Source organism: Tasmannia lanceolata, unplaced genomic scaffold (assembly GCF_043159265.1).
Source record: "Tasmannia lanceolata isolate RefF3 unplaced genomic scaffold, GAP_Taslan_0.1 ptg000015l, whole genome shotgun sequence".
Classification (NCBI taxonomy): Eukaryota; Viridiplantae; Streptophyta; class Magnoliopsida; order Canellales; family Winteraceae; genus Tasmannia; species Tasmannia lanceolata.
The window spans coordinates 50,446,262-50,468,309 of NW_027518692.1; the positions used below are offsets into that span (position 1 = coordinate 50,446,262).

The 22,048-nt window shown below is 40.5% G+C and overlaps 1 protein-coding gene across 7 annotated transcripts in view; it reads left to right on the forward strand.

The window, feature by feature from the left end:
• Positions 1-6,329: 6,329 nt before the first annotated feature.
• LOC143892223 (uncharacterized) overlaps positions 6,330-22,048 on the forward strand; it is a 47,983-nt gene continuing 32,264 nt past the window's right edge. For 4 of the 7 annotated variants that reach the window (XR_013255456.1, XM_077396684.1, XM_077396682.1 and 1 more), the window contains exons 1-6: positions 6,330-6,545; positions 8,664-8,881; positions 21,148-21,253; positions 21,385-21,486; positions 21,668-21,727; positions 21,837-21,915. Coding sequence is in view for 6 of the 7 variants with exons in the window: in XM_077396684.1 (XP_077252799.1) it covers positions 6,372-6,545; positions 8,664-8,881; positions 21,148-21,253; positions 21,385-21,486; positions 21,668-21,727; positions 21,837-21,915 (739 nt within the window). In the remaining variant the exon portion in view is untranslated. Of the gene's footprint in view, positions 6,546-8,663; positions 8,882-18,859; positions 19,078-19,139; positions 19,763-21,147; positions 21,254-21,384; positions 21,487-21,667; positions 21,728-21,836; positions 21,916-22,048 lie in introns of those variants that run through there. The other 3 variants (XM_077396686.1, XM_077396687.1, XM_077396685.1) reach the window with 3 other exon arrangements.

Below are 22,048 nucleotides of genomic sequence, written 5' to 3' on the forward strand. Positions count from 1 at the left end.
TGGTTAGGGTCAAGTGAGTCGGGTCTAAGTTAGGAGCAAACCCGAGACTAGCCATGGTCTAACTAGGAGGAAGCAGGGTACAAACCAGGGTGCGGACCAGGGTGCACCAGGGTGCGAACCAGCAGGGAACCAGGGTGCGAACCAGCAGGGAACCTGGGTGCAACCAGCAGGGAACCTGGGTGCAACCAGCAGCGAACCTGGGTGCGAACCAGCAGGGAACCAGGGTGCGAACCAGCAGGGGAACCAGGGTGCAACCAGGAGGGAACCTGGGTGCAACCAGCAGCGAACCTGGGTGCAACCAGGGTCTAACCAGAGTGCGAACCAGCAGGGAACCAGGGTGCGAACCAATATCGAACCAGGGTGCGAACCAGTAGGGAACCAGGGTGTAACCAGCAGGGAACCAGGGTGCAACCAGTAGGGAACCAGGGTGCAACCAGCAGGAGAACCAGGGTGCGAATCAGTAGGGAACCAGGGTGCAACCAGCATCGAACCTGGGTGCAACCAGCAGCGAACCTGGGTGCAACCAGGGTCTAACCAGAGGCTAACCAGGGGGAAAACGGACCCTACATGCTTCCTAACATGGTTTTTCTTTTAAAGTAAAAGATATGCATGAAAACAGACCCTACATAGAATTGAAATAAATGCCTACCTCTTTGGAAACCCACTTTGTGTTTGATTTTTCTTTGATGTTAATTCCTTGAAGATGATTCCTTGCTTGATAATGACTGCTTTTGATATATATCACCCAACGTATAAAATCACCCGATCCGGCAAGGATGGCCGAACCCTTGAAGAGATGAGGGAGAGGGATGAATTTTCTAAGAGAGGGGTTCTTTTTTCTTCTCCTTCTTGGATGGTGGGATGAGAGGGTATTTATAGGAGAATGGGATAGGAGGTTAGGTGAGGTTAGGTGAGGTTAGGTAAGGTTAGGTGAGGTTAGGTGGTTAGGTGAGGTTAGGTGAGGTTAGGTGAGGTTTGGATGGTTAGGATGAGAGGAGAGGTTAGGTGAGGTTAGGTGAGGTTTGGATGGTTAGGATGAGAGGAGAGGTTAGGTGGTTTTGGATGGTTAGACCCAGGTCAAGATCTGCCATTGATCTAACGATTTACGGAAATCGGGTCTCGGAATGGAATCAGGGTTCGGGCTATGAAGTGACCCTATCTTATTTTGTCCCGATTGATGATCCGTAAAGTCAGATCAAGATATTAATGACCTAAAACATATATTAGGTTATTGTTGGTTAAAGTAAAGCAAAATGTGGGTGTCTACAGAGAGTTTCCTCGACGGAAATGTACTCTTCCGCCCCGGTCATCAGATCTGCCAAGGACTGCGGATTGCGTCGAGCGACTGCTCTTCTGAAGTCGGTGGACCGGGCTCCGGCTAGAAGAGCATTCGTTGCCGCGGAGGGGTCCAGGTTGGGTACCTGCAGGGCCTCCCTGTTGAACCGGCCAACGAACGCTTTTAAGGCCTCACCGTCTTCCTGCCTCAGGGCCATCAGTGAAGCCGTTGTCTTTCGAGGTCTTCTGCTGCTCATGAAATGTCGGGCCAGGTCGTCCCCGAAGTCGTCGAAATTGTCCACAGACTTGGGCTTCAGCCGTGAGTACCAGTCTCTCGCGGCTCCAGTTAATGTGGTGGGGAGTGCCCTGCAAAGGAACCCGTCCGACGCCCCGTGGAGAAGCATCGTGGTCCTGAAGGTCTGCAGATGATCCACGGGATCGGTGGTCCCATCGTACTGCGGGATCTGCGGCATCTTGAAGCCCAAGGGGACTGCCGCACCGAGTACCCTGTCTGTGAAAGGGGGATTGCTACTGAAGATCTTTGAAGCAGGGCGGCCATGATCTCTAGCCAGCTCTTCGATTCTATTATCGATCTTCTGGATTCTCAGTAACATCGGACCATCCCTCTGTTCGGCCAGACGGGCAGGTCTACTCCTTACGGCTGATGGGCTCCTTGCGGATCCGGACTGGCTGAGGGGACTCCTTCGCCGGTGCCGCGATCCCTCTCCGTGCATAGGGTCTCTCTTGCTGCCACGTTTCTGCACGGAGAGAGATCGTGACCGGTGATGCTGACGAGGCTCAGGGCGCACGTTCCTGTCCCGCGAGGGGTGGTCTCTTCTTGTGGAGTGACGAGTTTGGTCCCGGGGTGGAGACGTGCGTTCTCTGCGGGAGCTTTCTCCCCTCTGAACGGGTCGAGAAACCTCGACTGGGTGTTGCTGGAGTGCGGGGGCCGCATTCCTGAACTGCGCGACTACAGCAGTCATTTCTTGAAAAAGGGCCCGCATCTCCCTTGGGGTCGGGGTAGGGTCTGAACGGTCCGAGTGGGGCGAAGTCCGCTCCACGGCCGCCCCGACCTCCACCTGCGAGGCCAGCCGCTCACTTCGTCCTTCACGGGGGGCCGTAGCCCGAGTGGCCCGAGAAGTCGGAGGTGCTCGCTTGCCGGTCTGTCCTACCATTTTTATCTGAGTGAGATTTCGAACAGCCTTTTGTTGCGTAGTCCCACGGATGGCGCCAAATCTGTTAGGCCTAAAATCGGTAACAGGTTATGGTAGGGCTGGGTCGTCCGAGCTAACAAGCCACGACTGAGGGGCTGGTTGAGTCCTGCGCTGCACAAGAGTACAGACAAGAAAGAAAAGGGTCAGAGGACCAACCCGGAGTGATACTCCGGACGGGCGCTTCGACACTCAAGTCAGTATGAGCAGGAGTGCAGAGCAATGTCAGAGCAAAAGCTTAGAGTTTTGGTTCTCAGATTTTTCAGGACCCTCACCTTAGTACAAGTGAAGGCTATTTATAGTGATTCTGAGCCACCTGTCTAGGACAGGTGGTAGTTCTGAGACAGGTGGTGGCCTCTGTATGGACCAGGTCTCATACCTAAGGAGGGCAGGTGGAGGTCCCTGATTGGTCCAGGTGCCACACCTAGTGGAGACAGGTGTTGGCCTTCCAACGGTCCTTGTGAGGGCCACGTGCCAGCAGCTAATTGGATGCTGAGTTCGGACCCCTCAGTGCTGAGTCCGGATTCCCTCAATGCTGAGTTCGGACCCCATCAGTTGGACCCCTCAGTGCTGAGTCCGGATTCCCTCAGTGCTGAGTCCGGACCCCATCAAGATGCAACCAAGACTCCAGGTTCAAGAAACTATGGAAGAAGGCCAGCCCTTGCAAAATTGGTGCAGACAACTCGAGCAGCAAGGACTTAACCCAAGACCATGACCCACGCCCTTCAACTAGCCGCGGCACCCAACGCCTCTACATCCGCCTAAACACCCTCCACTACATCCTCCTCCACCTCCACTCCCTAGACAAATCCATCTCCCTCTCCCCTCGCCCGACTCCCTCCCCCCGCTCCCGCCTCCCCAACTCCCGCCGCCGCCTCACCACCACCTCTTACTTTGACCTCGCTCGCTCCTCCATCCAAACCGCCACCCAACACGTCTCCGAAGTGGCCGCCTTCCGCCTCATCTTCCTAGACTCCAAATCCGTGTTCTATGACTGCCTCTACTCTGATGGAGTCTCTGAATCACGAATTAGACCCGCGGTTCGAATACTAAAACAGAACCTCACTCTTCTAACCGCAATTCTCACCGATCGGTCTCAAGCGTTGGCCATAAAAGAAATAATGAAGGCGTCTTTTGAAGCATTTCTAATGGTTTTGCTTGCCGGGGGAGGTTCCCGGACCTTCTCAAGGTCGGATCACGAGATGGTTGTGGAGGATTTTGGGAGCTTGAAGCGTGTGTTTTGCACGTGTGGGGAAGGATTGGTGGCTGAGGAGGTGGTGGATAGAGAATCAGAGGTGGTGGAAGGGGTGGTTGCACTTATGGGACAAGGCACTGATCAACTGTTGGAAGATTTTACGATTGTGGCGTGTGAGGCTAGCGGACTCGGGCTCACCGGAGATGGACAGAAGGTGCCTATGCCGCCGACCACCGGGAGATGGAACAGGTCTGATCCTAACACTATATTGAGGGTGTTGTGCCACCGGAATGACGACACGGCCAACCGGTTTTTAAAGAGGACATTTCAATTAGCAACGAGGAGATGAAAGTTCTAATCAATTTGCAGGTGAGGGATTGAAGGGAGGAGGGATGTGTATGAGAATAAATCTGTGGGATTTGAGCAAGCTTCTCAATTTGTAATTGTGTGGGTTTTTTTCGTGGAGTTGAGAGGTTTATTGAACTGTGATTAGTTATCCAAGCTGTGCATTTTACGATAGTGTAACACTAGTAATCTAGTGTTAGAGGCAATGGAATAGAGTGCTTGGTTATTTCATAGTTATTTGACAACTAATTAGAACTTGATTTAATAAACTTATGGAAGATATGAGAGAAGATGTTACACTGATATGGAGAAACACAATAGACCACAACACAATCAAAATTTAATTTAGGGTTTTTAGCAAAAGAAGTCATCTGCTTTATTTGCAAAACAGTCTTGTGGTGAGTGAATTCTGCAAATCTTGTCATGCCATCAATTTCTGACCAAAATGCCCTTGATAGATTTTTTTTACTCATAAATGGCCAAAATGTCCTTACATGTGAAAAGATGACCAAAATGCCCGTGATAGATTTTTTGACTCGTAAAAGGCCAAAATGTTATTACATGTGAAAAGATGAGAATTACCTTGTAAAAAGACCAAAATACTGATGAAACTCAGTGATATGTTTTGATAGCGGGTCTCACCCTCTCCATATAAACCCATGCATAGGGTGGGGCCCACCATTTTGCCTAATGCTTTGATGGCGTAGGTCCTACGATCTCCACCTGAGCCCATGTATGCATGGGACCCATAATTTTACATGTCATGTTTTGTTTTGATAGGATGGGCCCATTATTTTACACCCGTGCATAAGAATGCTAGTATATATAGAAATGATATCCGCACACCCTTATTCAAAACTTTTCATTAAATGTCATGGGTATTTTGGTCTTTTTACAAGATAATCTTTGTCTTTTCCTGTATAAGGATATTGAGGAATGCTAGATTCACAGTCTCCCTTGCAAAATAAGGGCCAAAAGGCGCCCCCATTAGTCAAATACCATTAAGAAAATGGTACAGAAAATTGCAATCATAACCGTCTTTAAACGTTTTTTAAACAATAGGGGCACCCTTTGCCCCTTATTTTGTAAGGGCACCTTTGAATCTAAGCATCTCTCAATGATATTTTGGGTTTTCATAGGAATCCAAAAAATCAACCAATGGGTATTTTGGTCACAAATTAATGCCATTTTTCTTTTTAAATTGACTTGTGAAAGCTCTATGAGAACAGACCTTTGGGCTTCGACAACTCTTTAGATAATAAAATAGAAGATGCCTTAGTTCAAATGTCAAAACACGGTCGTGCTGATATCATCTCCCTCTGCAAAAATACCCTTTTTGTAAGAGGTAATGGGCTAATGGCAGAGGAACCCAAGAGAGAAATTAAATTTTATTAAAATGACAACCACATTCTTATTGAAGAGGGTGCCATTGAACATTCTCAGAATTTGACAATAAATATAGAAATGATATGAGAATTGCACTAGCTAACAAATCTTGTCTTTTATTATTTAAAGATTCGTCAAAAGACATTGCAGTTCCCAAGAAGATCTCACAAGCCAATAAAAAAAAGTAAAGATAAGGTGAGTTTATGCGATCATTAATAATGTATGATTGTGCTAATATCATTTCATTAAATAAATCACTCCACGTTTCCCTGCTCCCACCAAATGTCCTTAATTTATTGACAATTGATGCCTCTTTGTTGTCTTCTAGTACACGTGTTCTGAGAAGGAAGCCCTCGTTTTGCTGCAGTCTCTTAATTAGTATTTTTTATTAAAACAACCTCGGATGGTCTAAGTAAAATCTGACCGTCCGTTTGTATGAGAGAGTAATTATTAACATAGGTTGGTAGATCGGAGAGTTCCAGATTCTGGAAAGCTCTTTCTGTTACCCAGGTGATTTTTATGCTCTCCTTGAAATCCATGTAATTTGGAGGATTTGTGGTAAGATTTTCATGTGTTTTTTTCTTAGCTTCAGAACTTCTTATCAATAATAACTGTTGCCAGCTATTTTGGTGAAAGACTAGAGGCATTATCTTTCCATTTTGTTTTAGTTCTCGATTTTGAAGGTTTAGTTCAAATTTTCTTTAACTTTAGATGACGAATTTCTGTTGTAATTTTCTTTGACTTTAAAGAGTCTGGCTTAATTTATGCTTAAAGGAGAATGAAACATAGTCTTGATTTAGATTTATCAATCTCTATCTCTATCTCTCATTGTTTTTTTTTTACAATTTTACGAGGTGATTATGGAACGAGATTATCTTACTATAAACTTAGTTTAAATTCGCTTAACGACATGACAGGTGCATAGAAGTGTATACATTTGAAGAAGATTTCGGTGGAGAATGAGGATTGCGGTGATTGGCGCGGGGATCAGTGGTTTGGCTTCTGCTTACGTCCTTGCAAAAGCTGGAGTTGATGTAGTGCTATACGAAAAGGAGAACTACTTGGGCGGCCACGCCATGTCCGTCACCTTCGATAACACAGATTTAGATCTTGGATTCATGCTGTTTAACCCTGTAGGTTATTCCTCCCTAAAATGAATGATCTATAATACACCAGAGGTGCTGTCCCGAGTAACAATAGCGGGTATAATATTATTATCGCTTCCTTAAAATATAAGGCCACGTTTGGGTACCTCATGTTTTTGTATTTGAATTTGGATTTGAGTTTTGTACAAAAAAAATACATCAATAATTCTGATGCTCATGTTGTGCCAGCAAGGTCAAGGAGCAGTGAGGGTGAAGGTAATTGCAACAAATACTGATTTTCAAATAATGTCTTGCAAAACGGATTTGAAAGATCTTTTTTTCCACTGTTGTAGCTGATTTAGAAATCTCAACGGAGATGTGAGAGATCCAAATCTAAATCTTGTGGGTATCCAAACGTGGCCTAAAGGAAGTGATATATTCACCCCTTTCATTACTAGCCTAAAAATCCACACAAGACGGCCTTCCCGGTAAGGTGGCGAATAAATCACTTCCAAACAGTATTGGAGTGGGCCCTACTCCTTTATTTATCAGGATATCCGTAACCGCCTGTTTTGATAATGACACTCCATACATAAACTTTATGGACCACTATTTTGATTGGATGCCGAGAACATTTTGGGAATTGTAATTTGGAACAGCCTTCTGAAGCTAATTAGAAGTGTTTGTTATCTACGGAATCCATTATAGGTAGTGCGGGTATCAATTCCCAAAAAACATTATATATTGTTATTCACGTCGTGTTTGTTATCTACAAATCCATTTATTCTCTTTTCAGGAAATGGGGTCTTTGCACAATTGCACGTGTAGTGGCCTTTTTGTGTGTTTTCTATAGAGTTGTCGGTGGGCCCAATCACTGAACACCAATTTAACTCTTTAAAACTAGACTGTTGAATTTTGATGTCATTTATCTTCCACCTGCCCATCATTGGGGTGCAACTCGGGTAGGGTTGGTCGGGTTGAGGCCAACCCGACCCAACCCGAGAAACCCATTTTTCCAACCCAACCCGATTTCTAATTCGGGTTGGGTCGGGTTGACCCGCCCATCATGCACATGTTTTTTTTGTGGGCCCCACTGTTTTTTTTTTTTTTTTTGCTCACATTCCTACGCAGGCATCCACCATATAAAAACTCTTTGTAACTTAAGGATAAATTTATGTTGACCTCTTATACATATATGTTTAATTTTTAGGTAAATAGAAAATAGTAATTAGAAAATAATAAAATAGTAAAATAAGGGAAAGATAGAAATTAGAAAATAGTTATGTGAAAGATGGAATAAAATCTGGAAATTGGAATATTCACTCGTTTGCCGTTTTAAAATTTTATACATATCGGAATTGGAAATCGGGTTTCGGGTCGGGTCGGGTTGCCCGACACCCCAACCCGACCCAACCCGATTTCCAATTCGGGTTGATTTTTCCCAACCCAACCCGATTTTTAAAAAGGGCCAACCCAACCCAAATTCGGGTTCAACCCGTCCCGAGTTGCACCCCTACCCATCATACTAAGGTGTGATCTGACCGTTGTAGCATTAGGGTGCTAGATTACGTAGGTAGAGATTACCAGATAAGATCAAGAGCTTTGATCTCACATGCATTTTCTAATTGTGCCCTCTTATAGGACTCAAAAATTGCCTTGTACCCCAATGCTTTTTGAAGTGACTTTCTGCCTTGTTCGTCCCGGTATGGATTGAAAGAAAAACATTTCTGATAGAAATTATTATCTTTCCACGATTTAGAGGGAAATTATATGATTAAGAATAATTTAGAGCATATTATCATAAATTGAAGGTCCCTCTAATTAAAAATTGAGAAGGGTTGGCTCAAGTTATCTTTTTTCTTTTGTAAAACTACTAGGAAATTTTAGAAAAAATTTAGAAATTTTAGAAATACTTTAATCCCTGCGGGTTGGTAAAATACATATCACTCCTCAGATTTCAATACCCCTGATTTTCAAGATTAAATTTTTCAACCAATTCTCTCTTTTATCACCCCCAGATACCAAATCCTCTAGGTCTTATCATGGGTAAAAAAATTCCAAAGAAAATAAAAAGAAACGAAAAAATGACTCTAGATTTAAAAAATTTAATTTCCTTACTTAGATCATGATTTGTGAGACTAAAGAAAGAAGGGCTGGTTTGGACAGGTAACGTATCCAAATATGATGGAGTTCTTTGAGAGCCTTGGAATCGAAACGGAGGCATCTAATATGTCCTTTTCCGTGAGCTTGGACAATGGCAAGGGCTGTGAATGGGGGAGCCGAAATGGTCTCTCTAGTTTGTTTGCGCAAAAGAGCAAGGCATTGAATCCCTACTTCTGGAAAATGATGCGAGATATCATGAAGTTCAAGAATGACGTTATCGAGTAAGTCATCCATTTCAAGTCCCTCTTTAATCATGCTTGCGTTCTAAGTTCTAAATTCTAGTACGAGGTATGTTTGGAAGGCAACATAGTTAGCAAAACGCATTTTATTGGTTTGCCATTGAATACTCTGTTTAAAACATTTACTATTTTTTAAAGAACACATTGTAAACATGTTTAAAATGCGTTTTTGGCCAACTTTCCAACTTTGCCCCACTATATTCTGTAAATGACAATATTTTACATGCATTTTTTTGTGTTTCCGTTTTTTAATTATGCTATTTTAACGAGTGTGTCTTCATACTATTTTCTGTCATGAGAAATGCTTGTTAAAATTATGCAATATATGTGTGAAAAGTAGTCTCACCTACTTGACTAAGGCCCGGTTTGTTTTAGATTTTGAGAATCGTTTTTGAGTCCAAAACCGATTATTGGACGACTTTAAATTGCGTTCAGTTTTGAGTCCAATAATCAGTTTCGGGCTCAAAATCTAAAACAAACAAGCCCCAAGTGCTCCGCTGGAAAACCAACCTTTTACTTTTATGTGAAGGGATGAGATTAATCTCAATAAAAAAATATATGATTTTTAATCTCATTTCATCATAAATAAGTTAAAGGCTGATTTCTAAATGACGCAATTAGGGCACATTTGGCTACCAAGAATTGTTTTTCATTATAAATTGGGCGTCTTCAAGTGGAGATGAGGATGAAGTCGGCTAAAAATCCGGAAATAAAATCCGGAACTAGAAAAACCCACTAAAACATGAAATTGCATTACTTTCATCACAAAAAGAGACACACCCAGGCTGAATAAAACTTTGCTACTTCCATATGAAATTCCATATTAACCGCCTACCAAAATCAACCAACATGAAACCAACAAATCATTAGATCGATGCAAGAAATGCTTGAAATTAAATTACAAAAGGAGTTGATAGTTAGAGATCGAAGCTGCAGATAAACTGAATACGAACAAACTTACAGATCAAAAATCCAAATTGGAGATTTGGCCGGATGGGCATTTGGTGGTGGATGGAGATGCCCATTTCTTGGCATAAAGGCATTTTCTTGTAGAGAGAGGGAGAGAGAGGTAATGGACTAATATTGTTGAAAACTGAAAGAGTATTTATGTGTTGAGGAAGGATTTATTAATGTGGTACGATGCGTTAAAGGGAAGATGGAAACGCTTTTATGGAGTCGGTTTTATGGATTAATTGGGTCCGATGTGCATCTAATGGAGTCGGTTTTATGGAGATATTGCTGGAAGACGAAATGGATGGTTTCCATTAATTTGGACAAATGTGAAGAAATATTGAGAAGAGCGTTTAGACTATATGGAATCGTTTCCAATTCCCTTCAAATATGTTGTCATATTTTCACGTCATCGTTAACAATAAAACAGCCCTTCCTCTTTATATACATAGATATATCTGCATCTTTCAAACCCTAGGCGGAGGAGCAACATAATCCGCCCTTTAAAATACTTTTGGCTTGAGCCTTTGCGGAGAAGTTCCTTCTATCCCAGTGGCGAATAAAGTTGGGGTTGGGCCTAACTATATGTTGAATTGAGGTTCAATTCAGTCCGAACTTACCTAAAAAACTAATGGTTCAATCCCAACTTAACTATATGTTGAGTTGGGCCTAACTAATGGTTGATGTTTTGTATCTCAACTTTGACGTAGTGGGTTCAATCCCAACTTACCTAAAAAACATATCCTCCCGCCACTGGATAGAAGTAGCTTCTCAACAAAGTATGGCTACGATGTTTTCTACTCTTCCGGAGAACTTGGCCATGCCATTATTAATGGCTGGGTTTTGGCTAAGCGGATATATTCACAAGGTACTTTTGTTTTCTGCTTATATATGTACATGCATAGATGTGCAAATGAAAATTTACCCATCGGAAATCTGCCCATCGGAACCTCAATTCAACATATAAACAGAGTAAGAGACTAAGAGAGAGAAAATTAAACACCAATAAATCATGAAACGGAGAAAGAGATCGAAGAAAAAAATATTTGAGAACCGAAATAGAAAAACCCAATAAAACATGAAATTGCATTACTTTCATCACAAAAAGACACACACCCAGGCTAAATAAAACTTGGCTACTTCTAGGGGTGTAAATAGATATTCGAAAATTCGATTACCGTTCGCATCCGAATTCGTTTAAAGCGAATATTATCCGAATCCGTTTCAAGCGGATATTATCCGAATCCGTTTATGAGATATCCGGCTCTTAACGGATACGAATTTGGTAAATGGTACATCCGATCCGTTTAACATCCGAATCCGAGAAGTACATCCGTTTATCCCAAAAATCAGCATCCGCATCCGTATATCCGAATTCATTTTATTATTTTTAATATTAATTATTAATAATATCATCAAATAATTGAAATAAGTAATAACAAATAAATCATTTCCATAGGATGATCCAAACTGTCTATTTGATGGACCACAGCATAAATAGAATGTATCCCCAAAAATCATTTCCACATGATGATCCTAGCCCTCCGATCTAAAGAGAAATTGCATACTATGGAAACTTTATAGATCGTAGGGTTGCGATCATGCTATGGAAATGATTCTGGGGCACAACCTATTTACGTTGCGGCTCATCAAATGGACGGTTTCGATCATCCTATGGTACACTTCATTTTGAAAAATATGCGTGGGCCTACAATTGGATCTTAATGTTACTATACGACCCACACCATAGGGTGATCCAAGCCATCCATTTGATGGGCCCCAATGTAAGTAGGTTGTGCCACCTATTTACGCCCAAAATCATTTCCATGGGATGATCACAACCCTCAAATCTAAAGAGGTTTCCATAATATGCAGTTTCTCTTTAGATAGGAGGGCTAGGATCATCCTATGGAAATGAGATTTTGAGGTGCACCTATTTACGTTTGGCCCATCAAATGGACGGTTTGGATCGTCCTATTGTGTGGGTAGTATATTTCATTTTGAAAAATATTGGCGGGCCTATCTTGTTCAAAGATTTCAACAAATTAATTGTTGGACCCACCAAGTGTGTGTGAGAGAGAGACCGGTTGGAGCTGTACCGGCTATAGAGTTTTAGAGGAGATATCACTCCCAAAAAAATGTAGAAAAGACAAGTTGAATTTGTGCCATTATCAAAATGTGCAAGACGCTTGAAAAAGGAAAAGGCAAGCTAGGTTTGTGTGGAAATCAAAGCTTTGGTGTGCTGATATCAGTCCCCCTGTGTATATAAAATGTAAAAACCAAAGATTTAGGGTTTTTAGGGGAGAAGAGAAGAAAGGGTGGCGACTAGGGTTTTCTACTTTTCTCCATTTTCGTCCAGAAAGAGGGAGAAAGGAGAGGAAGATCCGCCTGCCATCACTCCGACCTCGGCCACCTCCATTCCCTCTACCTCTTCTCCATCCCCACCAAACCCTAACCACCACCATTTTCTCTACCCCACCTCCTTTGCAAATCCTCTTTTCAACCCAAAAAAAGGAAAAAAAATAACCCTCCAATCTACACCCATCTCTCCACTTTCTCTATCTAACCCATTTGGTTCACCCACCCTAAAACCCACAACCACAACCACAACCCTTCTCTCCGGCGACCTCGTCGGAATCCGATTACTTCTCCCACCACAGATTACTTCTCCCACCACAGCCACCACCATTTTCTCCATCCAAACTTCATTGTCTCTTTCACTTGGCCCCTTTTCATCATCATCATCATCACCATTACCACCGAACCCTTCTATCTCCATTAGGATTTGATAAAAAAACAGAGGAAAGAGGATTTGATTTAGGATTTGTGGAGTTGGAGAATAGATGAGAAGAATAAGAAATTTAAGGGGGGCAAAACCAAACCATTGCCACCTCCTTTGCATTTGATCCAAAAAGAAGAAGAAGAAGACACAGAGAAGGCCCCACCTTGGATTCTCCATGGCCCCAATACCATCAACCATTCTAATCATGTGTTTATGTCTCTTTTGGTTCTTAAATCTTGATGCTTGTTTGGATTATATAATTTTTTAACTTTATGAATCTTGATCAATCATAATCTGTTTGCTTGAATTGTCTCTGTTATCTGACAGCCATGAGCTTAGAAATCTGGATACACTACCTGAATTCAGACTTTCGAATATAATTTTGAATTCGGATGTGAATTCGGACTTTCGAATATGAAGTCAAATTCGAATTCATCAGATAAACGGATACGGATATTATCCGGATTCGAATAATATCCGTCGGAATCGAATTCGGTGAAATATACTAAATATCCGTCGAATTCGGATTCGGATTCGGATAGTGGATACTGTAATCGAATTCGAATTCGGATATAGGCATATCCGGTTCGAATTCGATCTGTTTACACCCCTAGCTACTTCCATATGAAATTCCATATTAACCGCCTGTTGTGGACCCCGATCCCGAGGAAGGTGGCGAGGACATGAGATCCCTGTCGATCCTCTGAGATCTCCACACGTGAATGAGAGCTCTACCAAGGAACTCTCAAAAGAGTATCTCTCACAGCATGAGTGGCGATGTAAAATGAGATACCTCTTGATTCGGGGACGAGCCCGGAATCGAGACGTACCTAAAATAACTCAGAGTCGCTATCCAAGGAAATAGGCCTTGGATCCCATACTATACTCTGTCGCAACGGATAACCAGAGATACAAAAGTCTGTGCCTGATGATGAATGGGGAAGGTGTTAGGCTCACCCAATTCGCCCGAGTGTAAACACCTGGTCTCTTATGCCATTTATTTACTAATTTTAAAGAATTTTGGGCGAAAATCATGTGAAATGGGAACGGATATTCCCGAGATAACGTCTACCTAAGCATGCATGTCCCGGGGATGGGAATAACAAGCACACACAAAATAAATGAAAGAAGTGTCACCTAAGCATAGCTAGGTTATGAGTGGCATACCTAATTAGTGTCTAAGTTCTGGTGGGCAAACGCATGCATACTACATCTAAAGGTATAAGGTCTATACAAGAAAATAAGAAAACATAACAAAACACATAACACGACTTGACACCACACATGATACAACATGACAAACACTAGACTCTAATGTGAAATTTGACTCGGACCAGGATGGCCATCCCGACTGCTCTACGTATCCCGGCCTCAGGAAGAATCAGAGTCGACGTAGTTCGGTGGCCTATTCTAAGCTACAATGCCTAAATGTGCCTAGACCACACTAGACTCGACACGACACGACACGACTCCTGTTTAAGTTGTTTAAGTATTTTAGACACACATATATGGTCCTAAACTAATGCAAGTCAACCTAATCTATGCAAGTGAGCCCTACATCCTATGTGTAACTAGGTTGTATGTCCTAAAGAAAATAATAGGCTAACTAAGTGCTTCCTAGTCTAGCCATCGGCTTGACTAAGTGGCTAACCGACCACGACTCTAGGCCTCCTAACTCTAGGGACACTCACACGACAACCCAAACATCTAGGACATACTCCTAACTCTAGGGGAAGATCTTTTGAAAAAGATTTTGAAGGATTTTTTTTATATTTTTGGAAGGTTTGAAATGTTTAACTGAACTTGGGATAAGAATCTCAAGCTGCCTACGTACCTCGTGGAAGAGGATCAAGCCAACGTAGTTCAGAACAAACTTTCCTAACTACTATCCTAATGACTCTAGAATTTAGAATGTTTTGAAGTTTTCAGATATTTTTTATGTTTTGAGTTTCTGTTGTTTTTTAATTTTAAAATGTTTTCGAGTGTTTTTTGAGTTTTGAATTTATGATGTTTTTTGGATTTTCAAGTTTCCAAGTGTTTTTGTTATTTTTGACTTAAGAGGACAGACTCCTATCATCATAAGGGTAGGACAGACTCCTGATATCTCGCAAAGGTTGGACAGAATCTTATACTTTGCGGAGGATTAGACAAAATCACGAATCTGCAAGGGTTGGACAGAATCTTATGTCTTGCAAGGATTGGACAGAATCACATGACTTATGAAAGGTAGGATAGAATCCTAACTCCCTATGATGACAGGACCTACTCCTAAAATACTGACTCTCTAACACTAAAAGACAGACTCCTATCTAGATGAAGGATTTTCTAGATAAGGACAGACTCCTATGCTACTAATTGACTGACTCCTAAACCACGAGGCTAACTTATAGTCTATGGATGACTCCTAACATATATTCTTTAAGGGGAGTGCTAACTAGACTAAAGTACGTCCCCTAAGGATGGGCTTGAGATGACTCATTCATCGCCTTTGCAATTAAATGGTCACTAACGTCAAAAGATATAAGCAACTCTCTACCTAAAGAGGAGAAATGAAGAAGAATGAGAGTATTACCATGACATGGTGAGTCCCTCTAAGGATGGGCTTGGGCTAACGCCTTCATCACTCTTTCACAATGAGAAAGGGGGAGGGTTCAAAGGGTACCTAAAAGGCTAAGAAGGTTTCTTCCTAAAGAAAGAGGGAAGAGGGTACTACCATATCCAAGTAGGTCCCTTTAAGGACTGGCTTGGGCTAATGCCTTCATTGCCAATTAGGCTAAGCATGAATCAAGCATCAAAAGCACGCATTTGCATTTTACATGGAAGCTGAAAATTTGTATTTAATATTACACTATCCAAATGACAAAACTAGCAAACGTGATACACATCGGGAAACATTGTATTAGTTATGCACTTCGGCCGGTTCTCGCCGGAAGTGGCCGACAAATGACCATCTCCGACAGATTTCATATTTCAATTCTGCAGTTTTGCTTTTTCAAAAGTTCTGATTTGATTTTGCAAAACCGATGATCAAAAATACATTTTCAAGAAAAGTGTTCAACTACAAAGTTTTAGAAAACTTTGATCAAATAAAGTTTTCTCCGTTGACAACTTTGCTGGATCTTGCCTGAAGTGGCCGAAAAACGGCTATCTTTGGGCTGATTTCATATTTCATTTATGCAGTTTTGCTTTTCAAAAGTTCTGATTTTGTTTTGCAAAAAGGGGATCAAATATGCATTTTCAAGAAAAGTGTTCAACTAAAAAGTTTTAGTAAATTGATCCAATAAACTTTTCTCTGTTGGCAATTTCGACTGGATCTTGCGAGAAGTGGCCGGAAAACGGTCATTTTTTATCAAGTCCAAATCTGTAAATGTAGTGTTTTTTACTGATATCTTAAAAGTAGCATAAATTTTTTCATTTCTCATCGTTACGTGATCCAAAAGATGTCAAATCGAAGATCTCGAAAAAATATACAACCTTCGTGTGTATCACTTTTGCTAGATCTAATCGAATTTTAGTAAAAAATTGAAAATAAAATCTGGACAGCATGTAATTCAACACAATTTTATGACATTTCACATCAAAACTTCATTCAAACACAAGATCTATGGGAATTTGACAAAAATATATGATAATACATGTTGATTAAGCTTAGATCTAATCATGTTAGTTTCAATTTTGAAGATCTTTAAGGAATTTTCACAAAAACACACATAGATTTATCATTTTGCACTGAATTTTGAGCTGAAATCTTAAAACAGCCATAACTTCTTCGTTTCTTGGCCAATTTTGGGTCTTATACTCCAAATCTAAGATCTCAACGAGTACTACACCTTTTCATGAAAATTTTCCACGAATTTCAACCGAAAATTGATAAAAATGATAAAAACTAGGCTAGACAGCACTTAGTTTTGCCATCTTTACATCAAAATTCAACTAGAACTCAAAATTTGAGGTGAATTGCTTTAGATCTTTAAATGAGACATGTTTTTTAAACATATTTTGGTAGATTTTAGCCCTAGATTACTAGATCTAACCATTTTTAAGTTTTCCATTTTATGCTAGATTTTCAAAGAAAATTCAAAATAAAACTCAAAATCCACTAACCTTGTGCTCTTCTCTTGGATCTCTCATTGAAAAATTATTTCTCTCTCTAGATCTCCTTCTTTCTCTTTCTAGATCTCCTTCTAGATCTCATTCATTCTCTCTCTATATCTCCTTCTTTCTCTAGAATTCTCTCTCTCTAGAAAGCTCTATCTCTCTCTATAATCTTATCTCTCTCTAGAAAGCTCTCTCTCTCTCTCTAAAATTAGATTAAGAGCCCTAATTTTTTTATTTGAAGGATTTTCTATTTACACAAAGAGGTTTAGGGCACGGTCAAAATGGGGTGTCTACACCTGCCAAAATCAACCAATAGGAAACCAACAAATCATTAGATCGATGCAAGAAATGCTTGAAATTAAATTACAAAAGGAGTTGATAGTTAGAGATCGAAGCTGTAGATAAAGTGATTACGAACAAGCTTACAGATAAAATATCCAAATTGGAGATTTATTCGGGTGTGCATTTGGTGGTGGATGGAGATGTCCATTTCTCGGCGGAAAAGCATTTTCTTCTAGAGAGAGGTAATGGACTAATATTGTTGAAAATGTAAAGGTTATTGAGGAATGATTTATTAATATGGTACGATGCGTTAAAGGAAAGATGGAAACATTTTTATGGACTCGGTTTTACGGATTAATTGGGGCCGACGTGCATCTAATGGAGTCGGGTTTATAGAGATATTGTTGGAAGGCGAAATGGATGATTTCCATTAATTTGGACTAATGTGAATAAATATTGAGAAGGGCATTTAGACTATATGGAATCATTTCCAATTCCCTTCAAATATGTTGTCATGTTTTCACGTCATCGTGAACAGTAGAACAACCCTTCCTCTTTATATACATAGATATCTATGCATCTTTCAAACCCTAGGCGGAGGAGTGACATAATCCGCCATTTAAAATACTTTTGGCCTGAGGCTTTGCGGAGAAGCTCCTTCTATCCCAGTGCCGAATAAAGTCGGGGTTGGGCCTATATGTCAGTGGTTGAGGTTTTGTATCTCAACTTTGAGGTCGTGGGTTCAATGCCAGCTTACCTAAAAAACAAATACTCCCGTCTCGCCATTGGGATAGAAGTAGCTTCTCAACAAAGAATGGCTATGATGTTTTCTACTCTTCCAGAGAACTTGGTCAGGCCATTGATGGCTGGATTTTGGCTAAGCGGATATATTCACAAGGTACTTTTGTTTTGTACTTACATACGTACATGCATACATGTGCAAATGAAAATTCACCCATCGGACATCTGCCCATCGGAAGCGCAATTCAACATATAAACAGAGTAAGAAAGAGAAAATTAAACACCGATAAATCATGAAACAAAGAAAGAGATCAAAGGAAAAAAATTGAGAACCGAAATAGAAAAACCCAATAAAACATGAAATTGCATTACTTTCATCACAAAAAGAGACACACCCAGGCTGAATAAAACTTGGCTACTTCCATATGAAATTACATATTAACCGCCTACCAAAATCAACCAACATGAAACCAACAAATCATTAGATCGATGCAAGAAATGCTTGAAATTAAATTACAAAAGGAGTTGATAGTTAGAGATCGAAGCTGCAGATAAACTGAATACAAACAAACTTACAGATAAAAAATCCAAATTGGAGATTTGTCTGGATGTGCATTTGGTGGTGGATGGAGATGCCCATTTCTCAGTGGAAAAGCATTTTCTTCTAGAGAGAGAGGTAATGGATTAATATTGTTGAAAACGTAAAGGGTATTTTACGTGTTGAGGAAGGATTTATTAATATGGTACGATGCGTTAAAGGGGAGATGGAAACATTTTTATGGAGTCAGTTTTATGGATCAATTGGGTCTGACGTGCTTCTAATGGAGTCTGTTTTATAGAGATATTGTTGGAAGGCGAAATGGATGATTTCCATTAATTTGGACTAATGTGAATAAATACTGAGAAGGGCGTTTAGATTATATGGAATCGTTTCCAATTCCCTTCAAATATGTTGTCGTATTTTTCCGTCATCGTGAACAGTAAAACAACCCTTCCTCTTTATATACATAGATATCTCTGCATCATTCAAATCCTCGGCGGAGAAGCGACATAATCCGCCCTTTAAAATACTTTTGGCCTGAGGCTTTGCGGAGAAGCTCCTTCTATCCCAGTGGCGAGTAAAGTCGGGGTTGGGCCTATATCTCAATGGTTAAGGTTTTGTATCTCAACTTTGAGGTCCTGGGTTCAATCCCAGCTTACCTAAAAAAACAAATCCTCCCGGCTCGCCATTGGGATAGAAGCAGCTTCTCAACAAAGCACGGCGCTTTCTACTTTGGCCAGGCCATTGATGGCTGGATTTTGGCTAAGCGGATATATTCAGAAGGTACTTTTGTTTTCTAGAGAACTAAAAAAGGACATAACCCTTGATGCGTACGAAGTGAAAGTTTCTTTTATTTAATTTTCATGAATCACGTTGTTCTCTACTCTTCTGTTTTCCTATGGGTGGCGCCCTGCCTTCTTCAAAACTGGATATTGGCGTTTGGATTAATCTCCCCAGAGGAAAACAGAGGAGTAGAGAACAACCTTTGGTTTTGTTCTTCGGTGCCTGAGAGAGAGAGAGAGAGAGAGAGAGAGAGAGAGAGAGAGAGAGAGAGAGAGAAGAAGACGAGGAAGAAGAGGAAGGTTTCAAATTTGTAGCTTTTCAGCTTGACAGATCTTCCTCAAGGGTTTACACCCCAAACCCGAATACTCTGCCCTTGCTGAGTTTTCTTTTATGAGTTAGGGTTTTCTTGGATTAGGGTTTCTCGGAATTCTGTCCAAGAGACTATCTGGTTTCATTGACAAAAAATATGAGAGGAGCTTGTGTCTGGAGGTTGAAGAAGACCCGAGAACCATACACAGACCCTTGAAAGCATGGAGCCGTAAAAACCTCCCGACCTAACTCTTAAAATTCGCCGCTTGAGCAGCTGACTGAAGAAGAAAAGGTGCATCTCGTGAAGAAGATTGAAGAAGAACTCCATTCACTCACACTAGAAAATATGTGATGAGCATTCGATTATTAGCACCCGGTGCGAACTTTCTCAAACTGCCCCTATAAATTCAGCTACTTGCATATGTTTCTTCATCTATAAATGTATATTACCATGCTTTCCTGAAACCATTTCTGGTTAGTATATGTGTATACAACTGAGATCTCAACTATACCAGTTTACAATTATAGAAGGAAAAAGTTTTGAGATACTTGGGTACCTATAATTGTGTCATAAGCATAGTTATCGGAAACTTGCTAGTAGGATGGGAAGCTTGCTTTGGAAGCTAAGTTCTTCTCGCTTTCCAAATTTAGGGGAAGCATGCTTCCCATACGCTTCCCACACGATCAATGTCAGGGTTTTTTCTAAATGAATATTTTTTCCCGTTTGATAACGTTGAAGGAGCGTATTAAAAAAAAAAAAAAACCATTTACAACTTGCAAACTGATATTAAGTTTTAAATGAAAATTATGCGGATATTTAAAAAAAAAAAACTAAACATTAAATATACATGAATAAAACATGTGAAATTGTAAATTCCTAAAACTTGCAATTCTAATTAGTCATGAAGTCTTCTTTTTCTACTTATAATACTTACCTATATTAACCATTCTTTCCTTAAAAAAAAACCATTCTTTCCTAGAATCCTAGCGTAGTTCAATCTTACTATTTCTATGTACTTGTTCATTTCTAATGAAGCCTCTTACATGCTTCATATTAACTTTCAATGACGGGAAGACATACATTTTCTCTTCACTTTCTTTAGAGCTTTTCGCTTCTTGCATTTTTCTCTTTTCTAAACCAATCGCTTCCCGCTCTCACTTCCCACTTTCGCCTCTCGCACTTGCTTCCCACTCTGACAACTATGGTCACAAGTAAACAATTTTCTCATTTCTTAAATCAATAGATGACACCAAAAGCATGACAATAAACCTGATCAAGCTGACCTTTTCAGAAATCATTTCTACAATTCATTAAGTTGCTTAGGAATAGTTTAAAGCCTTTGTCGGGATGTTTCTGGAAGAGATTGCACTTAATGCCCCAAGTTATTTCCGGGTGTATACCCGAAATAGTGCAGCAGTAGTAGAATAAAAAATCATGGAGATATTTTTGTTGCCCTCAGCTGCCCCTGAAATCCTCCAAATAACTGGAGCTGATCACAGATTGGAATATGAAAATGCAAGCCACTTATGGCAGAAGTACAATGATGATATCATTAATTTCACAACTAACACCTTGACTAAGAGATAATTATGCCTATGTTAGGTCTATTCTCTTCCACAAGGATACTAAAATCTTGTATAATTGGTATCTCAAGAATTTATTTTTACAGTGTTCTGGGTTTGGGCAGTCACTTGTCTAACTTCATCTTTTCTTTCCTATATACTATTCATCTAAAAATAAATTTTATTTACTTCTTGCAGGTACCTTGAAGTACTTGAGAACAACCCTGTCATTGATCGCAACGAAACCTTGGGGCGTTTCATTGAATCACATGGCTATTCCCAGTTGTTTCAGGAGGCTTATCTTGTGAGATTACTGGAGAATGCAACTCTCACACTCTTAGGCTTTCCTTTATATATTTGTAGTATGAAAAGTTCTCTTATATTTGTTTTTCCCTGTTGCTACCATGTTTATATCTCAATAATGAAACCATGCAGGTGCCTATCTGTGCTTCAATCTGGTCCTGTCCTTCAGAAGGAGTAATGAACTTTTCAGCTTGTTCTGTTCTTTCATTTTTCCACAATCATCACCTTCTTGAGGTATATTTCTTAAGTCAAACCTTGGATGTTGGCATTTGTAAATATGCATTCCAATATTATTTTTCTCATTCATTTATTGCATTGTTCCAATCCTGTTTCCATGGGGCGCTGGAGGTTTTCATCTAGAAGCAATTGGAAATAATGTTGTGGAATCTTATTTTACTTTGGATTTTCACTGTAGCTCTTTGGCAGACCACAATGGCTTACTGTTAGATGGCATTCTCATACTTATGTCAATAAGGTGACTTGTCTGTTTCTTTTCTTTCGGAATACACCAGGTAGTAAAACTTTTAGGTGTACTTATATATTTCAGCCATGGCATTTTTGGTAATCATTGTGAAAAATGACAGGTGAGAGAAGAGCTGGAGAGTAGACGTTGTCAGATAAGAAAAGGCTGCGCGGTGCAGTCTGTTTCAAGAGCTAATGGGGGTGAGTAGTTTTTTTCTGAGAGAGTGTTAGTTCGCTTGGGTCGTAATTCAAGAAGCATAATTTCATGTAATTATTATTGATCTTGGGTTCATAACTTCATTTTTGGGGCAATCAATCATAGATTGGTAATGCA